We start from the raw sequence: 14,698 nt of genomic DNA on the forward strand, positions 1-14,698 counted from the left end.
CATTTACTCATAACTGGTACAGTAGAGGTCTAGATGATTACCTCTGTTTTAAAATGTATTTTATATGATGGAGGAAAAAATGGCTAATCTAGAACTAGGTAAACCATAGGGACCCTAAGAGTGGAGATTCAGAGTATGTGTAGTTTAAGAGTTAACTATTGAAACATTCCTACCTCTCTTCATAGCTAAATGAATTCACAAAAAAGAAAACAGAAAGTACATTATGTATCTGTACATGGTTTATAGTTAGGATTTTCATGTCATATAATTCTATTTTGTTTACACTGCCAGATGTTTGGGTTTTAATTAAATATGGTGATGGTCTTGAAAAGCCTGTAGCCACAAAGGGCGTATTTGCTCTCACCCACTCCCTGTTGCCCTGCAGCTCTAAGTCATTTCTTTGTCATACCTGTCAACAAATCTCTGGCAGTTGTTAAAACATCTGCTGTCCAGCTGGAGCAAGATTTTTCTGTCACTGCTAATGACAGTATGGCTTTTGATCTGGCTTCTGAAGACTTGCTGTCCACAACATTGACTCCAGTCAGGAGAGTGGCTTTTCCACTCTGATAGTCAGAAGGACTTCTCTGCAAGATGTGTTGGCAAATGTAATAAGCTGGTTCAGTGTTACAGAGTTATTGCCATATTGTAAGAGATCAGAATTTGATATGGTGATATACTGAGTTTCCAAATGCTGAATTCTCACTCCCAGGGATCATAGGTATTGTTTTGTGGGCTGAATGAGATTTCAAATCTAAATTGCCTCTTGGGTCTGAATTTTGCCTTGTATTTGCTGTCTGCTTTCCTGTAGTCTGCTCTCTCTACCTCCAAAAAATTGAGGAAAAATAGTAACTGCCTAGTTCACAGCCATGAGGTAAAGATTAGTTAATATTTGTGTAACAAGTAGAAGAATGGAAAGCCTTAAGTTATTAATATAGTCAGATAGGAAACCAGCAGTTGGAACAATACCCCATAAATTATTGAACATTTTCTGCTCAAGTTAAAAAGCTGAGTAGCTTTTCATGATTTCTTCCTGGTCTTTTAGTCTCAAATTCAGGAGAGGGGTTGGTGTGGCATTGCCAAAAGGGATTTTTGTATGCACTCCATAAAGAGCAAGTTGTGTAATTTTTTTCCTTTTCAAATGGCAAATAATTTTATTTTCTCTGCTTCAGATAGTCACAGTCATTACTATCCTAATGAACAAAATATTTAACAATTGTCCATTTCACTGTCAAAATGAAATAAATGGTCTCAGTATTCAGGGATTTCAAAAATTATGTGAGAACCTAAAATTGCCATGTCATCTGTAATGCTGATTCTTTTAGTACAGTGATGGTTTCTGATAATAGCCAAGATTATCTAATGCCAATACAGGAAATTCTGAGGGTGATAATCATGGAACAAGCTGATTGCATTGCTCAGGCACTAACAAAACTTAGCACCTACATTGAAACGATAACTTCCTTTCTCCAATAAACAAAAAACAAATCCAGAACATTTTTTCCCCTTTTTATGAGGAAGGAGAAGGAGAGGTGTTAATCCCTCCTTAGTAGATATTTTTATTCATGTTAACTTTTTTTTAAACAAAGAAACAAAGCTTTTGCTCTTTATCTTTCACAGTAGTGTTCACTGTGCATAGGAATATTTCATTTTATTGGATTGAAAATGGCTGCTTCTTCATCAAGACATGAATGACCATTGCTTTGAATTGGGACTTTTTCAAGGACAAATAAAGGACAAATCCACTTTTCTGCTCTGTGCTGACCTACTTGTATTAATTGAATGCTTTCCTTCTCCTAATCAATTGGCACTAATTACTGTAGTCTTCATGAAAATTGGCACTAACTGACAGTGTTGTCAGTGTCTCAGAGTGACCTGAGCAAACTGCGTGAACGTGGGCATTTCTTTATATTAAAGTGATGTGGACATATGTACTTATCAGTACTTGAGCAGCAACTTAGGGAAACTGGGGACCTGATGTCTGATCTCAGACCTCTGCAGAATATTGGGGTTTCCTGGGAAAAGGATGGCTGGGAAATTATAATGAAGAATAAGAAATACATGTTCTTAAAACTGGATCATCTCTGAAAGGTCAGGGGGTCTTATCCTTTCTGTAGTCTTAAGAAGAATCTTCTGCACCAGACTTTCTAAATACTAAATGTGAATCTGAGTTATCTTGGTGTTTGGCTCAGAGGAATTATTTTCATTTAGACTTACTTTGGTCCTGTGAATATTCATGTGTCTTGATGTATGTGTATATGCGGATGGGTAAAAGGGAAGTGAGGGAAAAAGGGGCAACACACATTCATATGTTGACTGCCTCTTCCAAACTCTAGAGAGCGAGAGAGAAGCGAGGGAATGGAAGAATGGTACTCCAGCACTTGCTTATCAAATGAAGGGAGAGGATAATTAGGAAAAATGATGCAATGCTTAACATTGCTTTCATAGAGTTAGTTTATGCTTGTTCTGTGACTAATGATTTGATATGTCGTCCTTGCATCCCTGAATGCAAATGTATGGATTCCATGGTGAGAGAGTGGTTGATGAAATGAGCTGTACTACACTGTATTCTTCCTTCAAGGCCTGCTTGATTAATACAGTAAATCTGACTGTGATCATGAACATGAGATTAAACCAGAACGGAGCAGCAAGCCATTTTAACTGTGGACTCTTTGAATTCCTCCCCTTTTCATTTAAGTGCAGTGATATTTAATGATTTTTTTCTTTTTTTGGATCACTGGTAAATCTGGGTTAGAATGAGTGTATGTTATTTGTAATAATAAACTTTACAGCAGCTAATGCAATTTTTGTGTTTGTCTTTAATCCAGCCCTTCGTGAGGGAAAAATCTTGTTACAAGTACTTTGGTCAGTGTTGTTTATAACATTAATGGAAATACATACCCTTTGCAAACAAAGCATTGTTTCCTGTTTTGCTCCTTTCAGGCCTCACTGATGAATAACATCACAACAAATGAGCGATTGATACAGAGTCTACAAGGTATGTCTTAATACAGTTCTGCATCACACTTGTATTGGATTTTTAGGCCCCTCTTTTTAAGATTTGTGTTAATCCAGAGCCTTCTCAGAATGCCTCCTTTTGGGGAAAGTTCGGGAATTGCTGTGACTTAGACCCTGTGTGTGCAGAGTTCAAATTCAGTGAAGGGTCAGTCTGCATCTGCCTCAATGCAAGAGGAATTTGCCCATGTAGGACTCTGGACCCTTGACTGCTAATGATCGAAAATAATATGAAATAAAATGAATTTCTTTATGTATTGTTAATATATTTATTCTTCATTCTACCTTTTGTAGCATGTTCTTGCACTTTTCGCTGAGGTGATTGAGTTATGCATTTTGGCACTGAGGGAATTTGCAAACTTATATATTGAGCAAGGAAACTTGGCCTAATCAATTTCAATTCATGTTGGTGCTTCAAAATTATTGCTAGCAATTTATGCCTTCAAAGTCTGGGGGAACTGATCAGTAAGTTCTATAAACTGGCAAATATACTGTTAGTTCTTTTGATACCCTCACGCAAAGCTTTCTGTCAGGGACAAGGAAATTGTAGTGTTATAGCATGATGGATGATGTTTCAAAACAAACTAACTCTATATCACAGACTGACTGCTCTGTTTTTGAGGAACATAGTTGTAAATTGCATATTGTTCAAGGAAGAATTGTAAGCTTGTGTTTAATAAACATGAATGGTATTTCATACTATGTTGCGATTAGTCTTTCATAGACATTAAGACTTCCAGGGCTGAAACCTAGCAGAGCCAGGGGTTGCAAACAAGCTAGAGTATTCCTTATGAAGAAAAGGAGGTCAAAATCTAGGTTATGCAGATTTTGTTAGTATATGTTAGGCTGAAAAGCTTATTGAGTCTTATCATATCCTGTGCATCTTTGATGATGAATAAGTTCCGCAATTGTCTACGTATTTGTCTACAAAATACAATGAATGTGATGGATGGAGTTGAAGTGTGCTTGCTATCAATCAGATGTGTTATTTGATGTTTCTATTGTTAAAAAAAATATATATATATATATTTAATCCTGTTTTGGTCAGAACACTTGAAAGAGTTACAGACAGAACATGGAAAGCTACAGCTGGATGTTTACTGGTTTCAGAAGAACCAGACTAACCTTCAGAGGAAGTTCTCATATGACCTGTAAGTCTGTTCTTTTTTAACAATGGCTTCTAGAGTTGTAGGTGACTTGGTTATAACCCAAGTATTCTTTTGATAGCTGTAGTGCCTTCTATAGGCATACAGTTTAAGATGAAAGTAACACCTGACACTTTTTCTAAAATTGCTCTCAGTTGATCTTGGAAAAGAGCATATAACTACAATTCTATGTAACTTTTAGTCCTTGCAGCCCCCAACATCTCAGTATCTATGAACTTCTCCCACAATTCTTGATGTTCCTTCCATTGGAGGAGGAGAAAGGTAGCAATATTCCCGTTTTAGAGATGGGGGGAAACTAGAACACAAAGAGGCTAAAGGCTGGAGAAGCTTAAGGACCAAGATATTCGAATACACTTTCAGAAGCTGTACCCCATTGAGTTGTCGGAGGTTACGCAGGAAGTTTCTGGTAGAGTTAGGGTCAGACCATGTCTTCTGCTTTACGATCTATACCTAGTCAAATTTTTTGTAGAAATTTCCCACTGAATTGTAAGTCATGGATAACTGAACACAAGTGCTCATCAGTATCCCTGCATTAAATACACATTTCTGATATTTCTAGGAGTTTCTCCTGGGTTCTTTCTGCCTAGTCAAACTGTTCAAAAATGTTCTTGTCTCTCCACCTCCTATTATATCTATGTGCCAGATGGAAGATATAGCTTGTTAGCCAACAAGGCTTTTGTTTTTGTGTGCTCTCATAATGATTCTCTATCAATAATATAATTGTTCCATTGACATTTATTTTTATAGCAGTCACTTTTTATTCAAATTTTGTAGGAATTCTGACTAAAAAACTCAACATGGCAATCACAAAGAACTTGAATTCTGCAGGCCAAATGTGAAATATGGGTGTTTTTTTTTTCTGCTTAAGAATTAAAGATTAGTATTATTGCATTTAGGATACTTAGTGATTGTTGATTGGTTATATACTTTTTTTTAAAAGACATTATTACTCATTTAATAGTGATGACCCAAACAGACTGTATTAGCAGAGTTCTAAAAGTTTAGGACTTTTAACAGAAAAGGAAGTTGAAGACCTAAGTTTGTACTAAACTTTTGTTAAGCCATGCTGCACTTATATAGGTCTGTTTAAAGTATCATTTTTCTCTAAGTTAGTTATACACCATGGTTGTAAGTCTCCATCTCTTTGCTGTAGAGATGAAGGACAGAGCTCCTGGATCTCTGATAGTTCTCTCCTAGCTAGTGAAGAATATCTGTTTGCCAGCATCTTTCTTGGAAGGCTGAGGTCAGCAAGATTAAATGTGTCCATAGAGCTGTACAGCCATGCTCTGCGTGAGTGGTGAATCCTTGGAACACTGGATTTATGTACATGTGCAGACAAGGAATACAGAGCAAATATAGTAAGTCTGATTTCTGAAAGCTCAGGCTTAATGTCCGTGCTTTGTGTACTATTTTCAAGTATGGCTCTATTGAGGAAATCCCAGACAGAGCATCCCTGCTCATAAGAATATAATGTATAGAATCCTTCTTCGTTAAAGAGGAGAAGATCGCATCTGGAGGGTACAGCTCCAGGATCAAGGTTGGCTGAAGGCGAAAAACTAGACAAGCAATAATGATGAAGCCATGCTGCTTACACAGTGTTTGCTTGGGTCAGGGTAGATGTAGAGACAGGAGTGATAATTTAGCATGGTATTGGCGGAGCAGCGACTAAGCAGCTAGCTTTTCAGCCTTTTTTTTCTGCCTTCACACTGTGCTGAGGCCAAACCCTGTAATATCTCCTGCAATCTCTGCATGGGAATACACAAAACCAAGTGTTATCTCAGTCAAGGAGTTAAGTTTTCTTCATTAGTTCAGCTGAATAAAACTTAAGTAGTTGTTTTCTATTTGTGGACTTTGTAGCTATGCAAATAAGTAAAACATACTTGGCACTCAGATTTCTATGGCATGTTTTATAGCCTGGGCACCCTGTAGCATTCTTACAATTCCAACAGGAACATATTTTTACGTGTTTTTTAATGTTGCTTACTGTACCTTTGGGGGGGGATGTTGGAACTTTAATATTTCACTAATGTAACTTAACATTACATTCTGGTAATTGTACAATCATACACTTGAATGTACTCAGTGGAATATGTTCCCTGTTGCTTTTATTAAATGCAACTTAATACTACTTTTAAAGGCTTGTTATCTTTTTCCACCTTGGTTACAGGGCTAGAAAAACAAGTATTATTACAAAGGCATTCACATTATTTTTAATTTTTTAGTAATCTAAAAATTTTTTTGTAATCTTTACAAAAAGAGAGAGTATTATTGTATAATTGAGAATGTTATGAAAATGTGACAGAAGCCAAATGTCTATATTTTTCAACTGCACAAATTGTAAATTGCCTTGTTTAAAAACAATCAGGTACTGTACTATAGAAGATAGTGATAAAATTAACTGTGCATGTGAGATAGATAAGAACAAAATCTGTTAATTAAGAGGGTGCAAAAATCATCACTTTTTCTAAGTCTTGTGAAAAAGCCGGAACCCCCAAATTTGCTGCCTTTAGGTGTCTGTGTGCGTGGACCTGCCTTGAGACAACCTAATTGTTTGGGGAGGGGGGAAGATGGGGCCCTATTTCTAGGAATCTAAATAAGCACTCAAACAAGCTGCTTATGTTTTCAGCAAACTTAAATTCAGAAACTGTCCATCGTGCTTAGTACCTGAAAGGCCGTGTCCCCTCCGTGTTGCTGTGTGCTGGTGACCAGCTACAAAGCTCTTTGTTCAGTACTGTGATCCTTATTTCATCCTCTTTGACTTAGTCATGGCCATGAGTTTGAGCTCACCTTTCCCTTTGAAAGGGAACCAACGTTTCAACAGAGTAAATTCCTGATGTTAAAAATATATGTGCCATACACATTAGATATACCCTCTACTAATGTGAAGTGATGTTCCTGCTGAGTAACTAGATAGCAGTTGCTTCGATTTTATGTGCTGTTTCCTGGGAGGGGAAATAGACCTGTTACACATTTTCTATCTATCTTTTTTAAAGAAATCTGGCCTACTTTTAAAATCATACTAGGAATGTCTTTCATATTGAAAAGTTAGTTAAAATAAATCAGCGATATGGCATAGAAAAGTAATATACATTGTCATTGCAACCTACAAAGTCTTATTTTGTTCTCCTGCTTCATGGGAGGTTGGCAACAGTTAGAGAAGGAGCAGTTTTGGTGCACCTTACTCTTGAAGCTGTGTCATGGCTAAGGGTAGCTTTTCACAAATAGTGTGCTGAGTAAGCCCAGCACCCTGGTGGAAAAATATGAAGCATGCATAAACAGAACACTTTTGGGACTGTCTGGGCCTGGGACTGTCATTTGGAAACCTTACACAAGGGTGAGACGTGACTGATTGCATTAGATTAGATTAGAACTAGGGAGAACTGAATAAGCATTGCTGTGCAAAATTGGACAAGCTGGTGGTTCCAAGATTTGTAGGCTATTGGAAAAAATATTAAATTAGCAATTGATCATTTAAAAAAAAAAGGGGGGGATGTAATTCTGAAGAGCTTGCTTCCTTCCCTGCTGTCACCTCACTACCCCAGATAGATAGAGTAAATGTGAATTGATGTTTCAAATAAACAAATTGCTGCAAAATCTGAACTTATTTATCACAGGAGAGAGTGAGTTTTTTTTTTTTTTAAGGTAGAGGAAGCAAGATAAGCACTTAAGTTTGCTGTTGTGCTCTTGAAAATCTTCTCTCCCATATGAAGTAAACTGGGAGATCTCTAAGCCAGGGAAAATATTTTCATTTTAGCAGATTTTTTTGAGTGGGCCTAGCGTGTTCAGTACAGAAGTCAGCAGTGAGTTAGGTGAACTTACTGCTGTTGCATGCAAGAGGCGTGTATGTTCCTCAGGAACTGGCTGACCAGGAGCCCCATGGTACGTACTGTGCGCAGTCCTATCTGCTCGTGGCAGAGCTCACTCAGCCAGGCAGCGTGGACAAGCCAGGAACTCCCCTTCCTTCCAACAACACTATCCCTTCTCCCCTGCAGCAGTCAAAAAGAAACAAAGGACTTCAGACTTTTAAAGCAATTTGAATATTCAGGTGCATTTTGATTCCTAGGAACTTGTGTTTTCTTTGTCTATACCAGCTTCTTTGGAAATGTTGTTACCTGTAGCAAGTCCAATAATTAGCTTAATATTTGCAGCCCTGATAAGTGTAAGAGTGCGAGTGAAAGAATCACCTTTTTGACATATGTAAAAGGAGTTGATGATACATGCTCCTGACAGGCAAAGTTACTCTATTTCTCATTATTTAATCTTGTGAAAGATAAAACAAGCCACAGAGACTGAATTTTAAGAGTACTAGTTTTGCATGTTTGAAGTATGTCACATTGATGGGATAACGTGGAGAAACTAGCGCTGTTCTTATGCTTCAGGTTGTTGTATGCATGAATAGAGTATCTTTATCTCCAGAATTCCTGTTTTGCAAGAAGGAAATTCCTTCATAGCTAATAAAATCAAAATGAAGAGAATGTCACATGTGTTATGTGAACTTTGTTTTCATGTGCAGTATGGGATGAAAGAGCATTTGTAAATGTTTGCTCTCTCCAACCTTAGCTTTGCAATTTATTGCCTCTCTCTCCAGCTCCCAAACTGAGGTGCAGGTAATTCTAATCTTGATATCCAAGAAATTAATGAATGTGTGCATAACTCAAGTCTTTGTTTTATAGTCTCTGATGTTCACCAAGTTATGATGCACTGCTTATTTTGATGACTCTTCCATGTTTTAGTGTTAGCAAAACCACGTATTAAAATAGTGTGTAGTAAGGGTATGAAATGGAAGAAACAGTAATAAAGGTAACTAATTTGTCAGCTGATAGCACATCTATCAACTGCTCCTTTTCCTTTCTAGATGTGAACTACAGAGCAAATTTTTTTGCTTTTAAAAAGGAAGGGTGGGGAAGAATGATAATGCAGTACAAATGAGTGACTTGCTGCCTTAGAGGGCACATGCCCTGAGAATTCCTCTGGATTATGTAGTACATTATTTGCAGTTTGAGAAACTGGAACATGCTTGTCTGAACCAGCTATTGTTACACAGGTGGAATTAATGCTCTGCCAGAGCCAGGCTCAGAAATTCATCCCTCTTCCTCAGTAAGGGGGGATAAAAATTGCAACATGTAACTATGTTGTTGTACAACCAATGTGGAGAGAGGTTTTCCATGTGCAAAGATGTGTTTGTGGGGTCTACAGCTGATGGCATACCCTGTATTCAGTGTTACCTTTGAGGAGAGAAAAAAACAAAAAAAAAAACAAAAAACCAACAACAAGAGAGGGAGAGAAAGAAAGAAAAAGGGAGGGGGGAACCTTTGCCACAGCAGCCAGCCGGGAAGAGAAGCAATGTGGTCTCCAGCCAAGCCTCCTCCCCAGGCATGTTCTTCAGCGTGGTAGGGGCTGACGACAACAATGACGATGATGATGATTTTTCGCCATGCTTTTCCCTAGCATTATGTACTTCTCATTGGGACCCACTCAAACCCACTACTGGTTGTTCCCGTTCATATGGGATCAAAGCATACATAGGGTTGTATGCTGACTGGTTGCTGAGCATTGTGCATAGGTATTACTGGGTAGTGCTTATCTACTTTATTTGCTAAGTCTTGCTTTTCCTCCAATACAAACTGAAAGCTAAAAAACAGAGTAGGAAGAAGGTGGGGAAGAAGGGATGATCTCACACTGATGGCAGTCACTTCCCATGAAAAACCCAACATGACAACACTATTGGGGTTTGCAGGTGCAAGGCTGTGAGAATAATGGCATAAGAACAGCAGCATGAGAACAAAAAGGGGAAATATTGCCATTACAGTTTCAGGAAAAGCACTCCTAGGACAGCTGAGGGGAAAGGCTACAGAGCTGTGAGTGAAAGGCAGGCTACAGAACTGCAGATGGAAGACCCTTAGCTTTATGAAGCTTAAGGCAATTATGGCACTGTGCAACAGTAGTAAAGTATATAAAATATTAAACACTTGAATCTTTAGAAAATATCCCTATTGGAGCTTGTAATAGCCACTGAAGAACTCTATTTCTGTTACATCTTGCAACACTGCACTTTGGTAAAATATTGAGAAAGGGTGTTTAGTTTGCTAACAGTAACTTGCGTCTATTTACCATAAAAACATCTTTGAACTAGTACCTTCCTGTTTCTTCTTCCTGTATAAAATCAAAATCCATATATCTGTTCTCATGCCAGAAATGTTTCAAGGGTCAAAATTAATTTTTGACTTAATTTAAATGAACTGGTTAATATAAGACAGTTAATATAAGACAAGAAAACTCACATAGCTTGTTGAGCTGATCTGACAAAAGCACTTTAAATCAATTTCTTCCAGTGGAACTTGGACCACCTGCATATTAGGTTTGTTCTTAGGATATAGGTTAACACCCCCATTTCTCTACTGTCTTTTCAAGCTTAAGTGCAGGAAAGGAATAAGCCAGATTATGGAAACTTTTTAGAACAGTGTTTCTCTTTATTTTACAGATGTGGATAAAAGTAATGACTGCTAACTTTTTTGTGTTTCCTCCAGGTCACAATGCATCAATCAGATGAAAGAATTAAAAGAACAATGTGAAGAAAGGATAAATGAGCTCACAAAAAAAGGCAGTGATGTACCACAGATCAAAGAAAACAGAGACTTCTCAGAAGATTCCAACAAGAATCTCCAGGTAAGGTGCGGATAACCTCCTAAAAATCCTTTTCTGTGTAATTCTCAAGGGGCTCTCCTTCCTTCCATCCCCAGCTAACATCAGCCCATCTCGTTAAGTTTTGTAGAGTTTTGTTGAATGTTTTTGATTTATGGGAAGTTGAGTGATTTCAAGGTAAGAACAAGGCAGAGGCCCTGCAGGAGACTGACTTATTCTCCAAATTACTCTGACTGAGATGGGCAGAATTTGAAGCGTGATGCTGGGAGTGGTGAGGAGCCTGGTCAGGTGTAGTTACACCTCTGAACTTTGGTTCACAGCTTGTTTTGACTTTGTTAAAGGAGGTAGTTGCTTTGTATTTACAGGTGCATGTTAAAGATGAGGATAAATTTAGTATGAACAACTTCAGAGTAGCAGCAAGGCTTTAGTATGACACTATAGTCTGTAGGTCTTTATTAAGCGCTTAAAGGTTCATCAGTTAAGAGTTTTCACAGAAATACCAATTTCAAACTTGTACAGTGGGAATGAGGGGAAGATCGAATGTCTTACCTGGTTGTTTTTGGACATTCTGAGTTGAAGAACTGCAAAAGGCATTGCTGTACATAACATGAGAAGACTCACTAAAATAGTGCAGGCTTGCCAAATGTGGTGGCTATGTGCCAGCCCACTCTTTCTTCCCATGGTGTGTGTGGGGGGGGGGGGGAGGAAATCCTCAAGAGAAAGAAATTTCAGATCATCATGTGTCTTGGTGTGTTAATTACTGATGCTTCCTCGGTGAAGTGGGATTATATCAGGGATAGGACTTAATGGGTTATGCTTGCTACTGATGGTACTGGAAACATGCAATGAAGCCTCTGTGGCAGAAGTCAATTTATGTAAATGTACCAAAGTGACATTTCTTCAGGACTAGGTGTAACTGTGATAGAAGCTATATTTATGTGTGTTCACCATTGGGCATTTCCTCCATACACAGGTGGCCATCTCTCATTGCAAAGGCACATGTGTTTTTTGGTAGTATATGCTCTTTACTCTTTAGTTAGGAAAACACTAATAGAAGAAACAATTTGATGACTTCGTAAATGGAAATGGTAAAGAAACTAGAGTTGAAGCTGGTTTTGCAAATAGCTGGAAAAAGGTGGGGACAAAAGCAGCTGAAGTATCATCTGCACAAGACCCCTCCAGGTTCAGATAATGGTTCCCTTCTTTGTTCTAGTCTGTGTCTATTCTGTTCTCCGCCTACAAATCCCTTATGTAAAATAGTGGAAGAGAGACTGCTGAAGTGGGAGAACCAAGGCTAGTCTGAAATACCATATATCATTATTAAAGCATGCAGCTGTGAGGTCTTTGTTGTTCAAGACAGCTGCAAGATGAATGAAGCATTAGGGACAGGAACCACTTGTCATTTATCCCTTTAAAAAGAAGTGAAAGCTCTTGTTGTCTAACTAATTTTTAATGACACCATCAGATAAATTAGCAAATAAAATGTCCATCATTTGGAGGTAGCTAGGGAAACCCTGTTAAACAAAAGGATCTTGATTGATGTCAAGATAGAAAACACTGACCATTTGGGAAGTTGACCTTGGGGAGGGCAAGAGGAGTTCAACTTAACTTCTAGTGTTACTTTGGGGCAGGTATTTGTTAAAGCTATTTGTACCACATGGGGTTTGTCTCCCTTGTAACTACTTTCAATTCCAGTTTGGAGGGGGAAGTCATCCCAGAAGGAAACTGGGGAGTTCAGCTGAAGCTCCTCTACAGCACGATTTTAGCCTCTTTCAGCAAGTACCAGAGTTGGAGACAATCCTAGCTCAAAGTAGGCAGTGATTTAAAAGGAGGGCTGATAATCTGCCCTGTCCAAGCTGTAGATGGGATGGTCCCAGATGAGATAACCACTAATATAGCCACAGCCTAAATAAATACTGTCTGGTTGTGTTCCCCAGTATTCAGGACAGTATTTCTTATGTCAAGTGGTAACTTTCTCACTTGTCTGTTCACACAAGGCTTGCAACTTTGGCTTGTACAAAGGCTGTTATTTATCATTAGTGCAAGGCAACCTTCTAGAAATCTATAAGCCAATGTTTTTAGCTGGAATAATTCCTGTTTTTGCAGATCACAGTAGCTGGGCTCCTGTGATTTTTGTGTTTTCATGCTGAGTTTGCAAGATGTAAATACTTATGTAATGGAATTAAAATAAATCAGAGAAAGAAAATGGAGGTGATTGGTTAATAAATACACAATTATTCTCACAGCTCTTTTGTGGAGCAATGTATACCCCTCAGTTGAGGAATATACAAGGTGTTCATTCATCTCTTACATGTTCCAATAATTATCTTTTTTATCCAGAAGACAAACCACTTCAACTTAAAAAATGCTCAGCATATGCACTGCTAGTTTGACACTGTCATTAAAAATTACTGAGTTAGACATTTAAGATAACATAAGTTAAGTGTTCTTGCATGTTTGTTTAAGAGGTGATTTCTTGCTATTAAGTGCAGGATCAGTATTTTTACAGAGGAATTCATGCCCCAGCTTAAAGTGAGAAATAGTCTATGTTCTTTCTCTGATTTCTATGGTAGAGAGTGACCTCAAGAGACTGAGCTATATGAACTATAACAAAGACACTTCTTTAAATGTAGCATTTCTATGTATTAATGACTGAAGGGAGATGGAGTTCTTTCAATATCCTTATTTAAAGTTATCCACTTATTTTATGGTAATATATAAGCATGCTTCCCAAGCTTTCATAAGAGTTAATGTTAGACTTACCTGTTGATGTTGAACTGGATGATGTTCACCCAACAAGGTCTTCAGTTCTGCCTGGCTTTGGCTGAGCTTAAACATTTTCAAAATAACCAAGTAATTATGTCCTACTGTCTCAATCCATAGCAGAGGAGCACCCACACCAATTAAAGGGCATTTTAGAAAAACTGATTATTCTCCTCAGGACTTACCAAATATAAGAGAATTGGATTCATTTAGGCGGTATAGGGTTACAATACTCAGATCAATGGATTTACAAATAATATAACTTTACTAATTTCAGTTAAACAATCAATACAAACATACAGTAACATGGTATACAATGGTAAACAGTCAAGACAAACATACAGTAACTATATACAATGGTATTTAGTGGAAGCTTCCAGGAAAAACAACAACAAAGCAAATAAGGTTTCACAGTAAATAAAATTATGAACGATGTCGATGCGTCTATATAAAAAAAGAGAAGGTGTGCGGGGGGGAGAGAGGGATTGCCCTGATCAGGCCATGCTAGGCAGGCGTGCTGATCCCCAGGAACAAAGCCCGTATAAGTGATCTAGCCACACCCGGGGGGGGGTGTGCTGATCCTCAGTATAAAACCGTGTTCGGATACAACCTGTATTTGCGATCCGGCCACACCAACGGGGTATGTCGATCCCCGGGAACAAAGCCCATAGTGGTTAACTTACAACACCTCGCGCAGCTGCTCAGGGGTGGTGGACTCCGGTGGGCTTGCCCTGGTCCGGCGTCCCGTACCAGGAGGGAGTGGAGGGGGAGGCACTGAAGGAGCACTTGTCTTCCTATCTGGTGCTGTCCCACAGCCACGCTCCTTCTCGGTTCTTCTCTTCTTTCTTCGGTTACCACCACCAACTCCAGAAGCCCCCTGTAGCGCCAGCGGCCACCTTTTATAGCCAAGGTCCAATTGTGGGCGTAGTCATGCTGAACCTGGTTTCTGCCTCCCTTCTGGAAAGTTCCCAGTGATGGACAGCCAGGGACCCTAGTAACATGTGACCTCTCCTCGCCAATGAGTTTAAATGGACACTGGTGGGAATCCCCATCAGGGCTGGGCAGTCTGATGGGGGTCAAATAAAGGTTAACTGCAAACCCCAACACCTACAAAT

At 38.6% G+C, this 14,698-nt stretch overlaps 1 protein-coding gene across 8 annotated transcripts in view; it reads left to right on the plus strand.

Moving 5' to 3' along the window:
- The window catches only part of LOC104139699 (Golgi membrane protein 1), a 43,634-nt gene that overhangs the window by 17,880 nt on the left and 11,056 nt on the right, over positions 1 to 14,698 (plus strand). For all 8 annotated transcript variants that reach the window (XM_068924497.1, XM_068924501.1, XM_068924503.1 and 5 more), the window contains 3 exons: positions 2,941 to 2,995; positions 4,061 to 4,163; positions 10,706 to 10,844. In XM_068924497.1, coding sequence (XP_068780598.1) covers positions 2,941 to 2,995; positions 4,061 to 4,163; positions 10,706 to 10,844 — 297 coding nt within the window. The remainder of the gene's footprint in view (positions 1 to 2,940; positions 2,996 to 4,060; positions 4,164 to 10,705; positions 10,845 to 14,698) is intronic.

The sequence above is a fragment of the Struthio camelus genome, chromosome W (genome assembly GCF_040807025.1).
Source record: "Struthio camelus isolate bStrCam1 chromosome W, bStrCam1.hap1, whole genome shotgun sequence".
Lineage (NCBI taxonomy): Eukaryota > Metazoa > Chordata > Aves > Struthioniformes > Struthionidae > Struthio > Struthio camelus.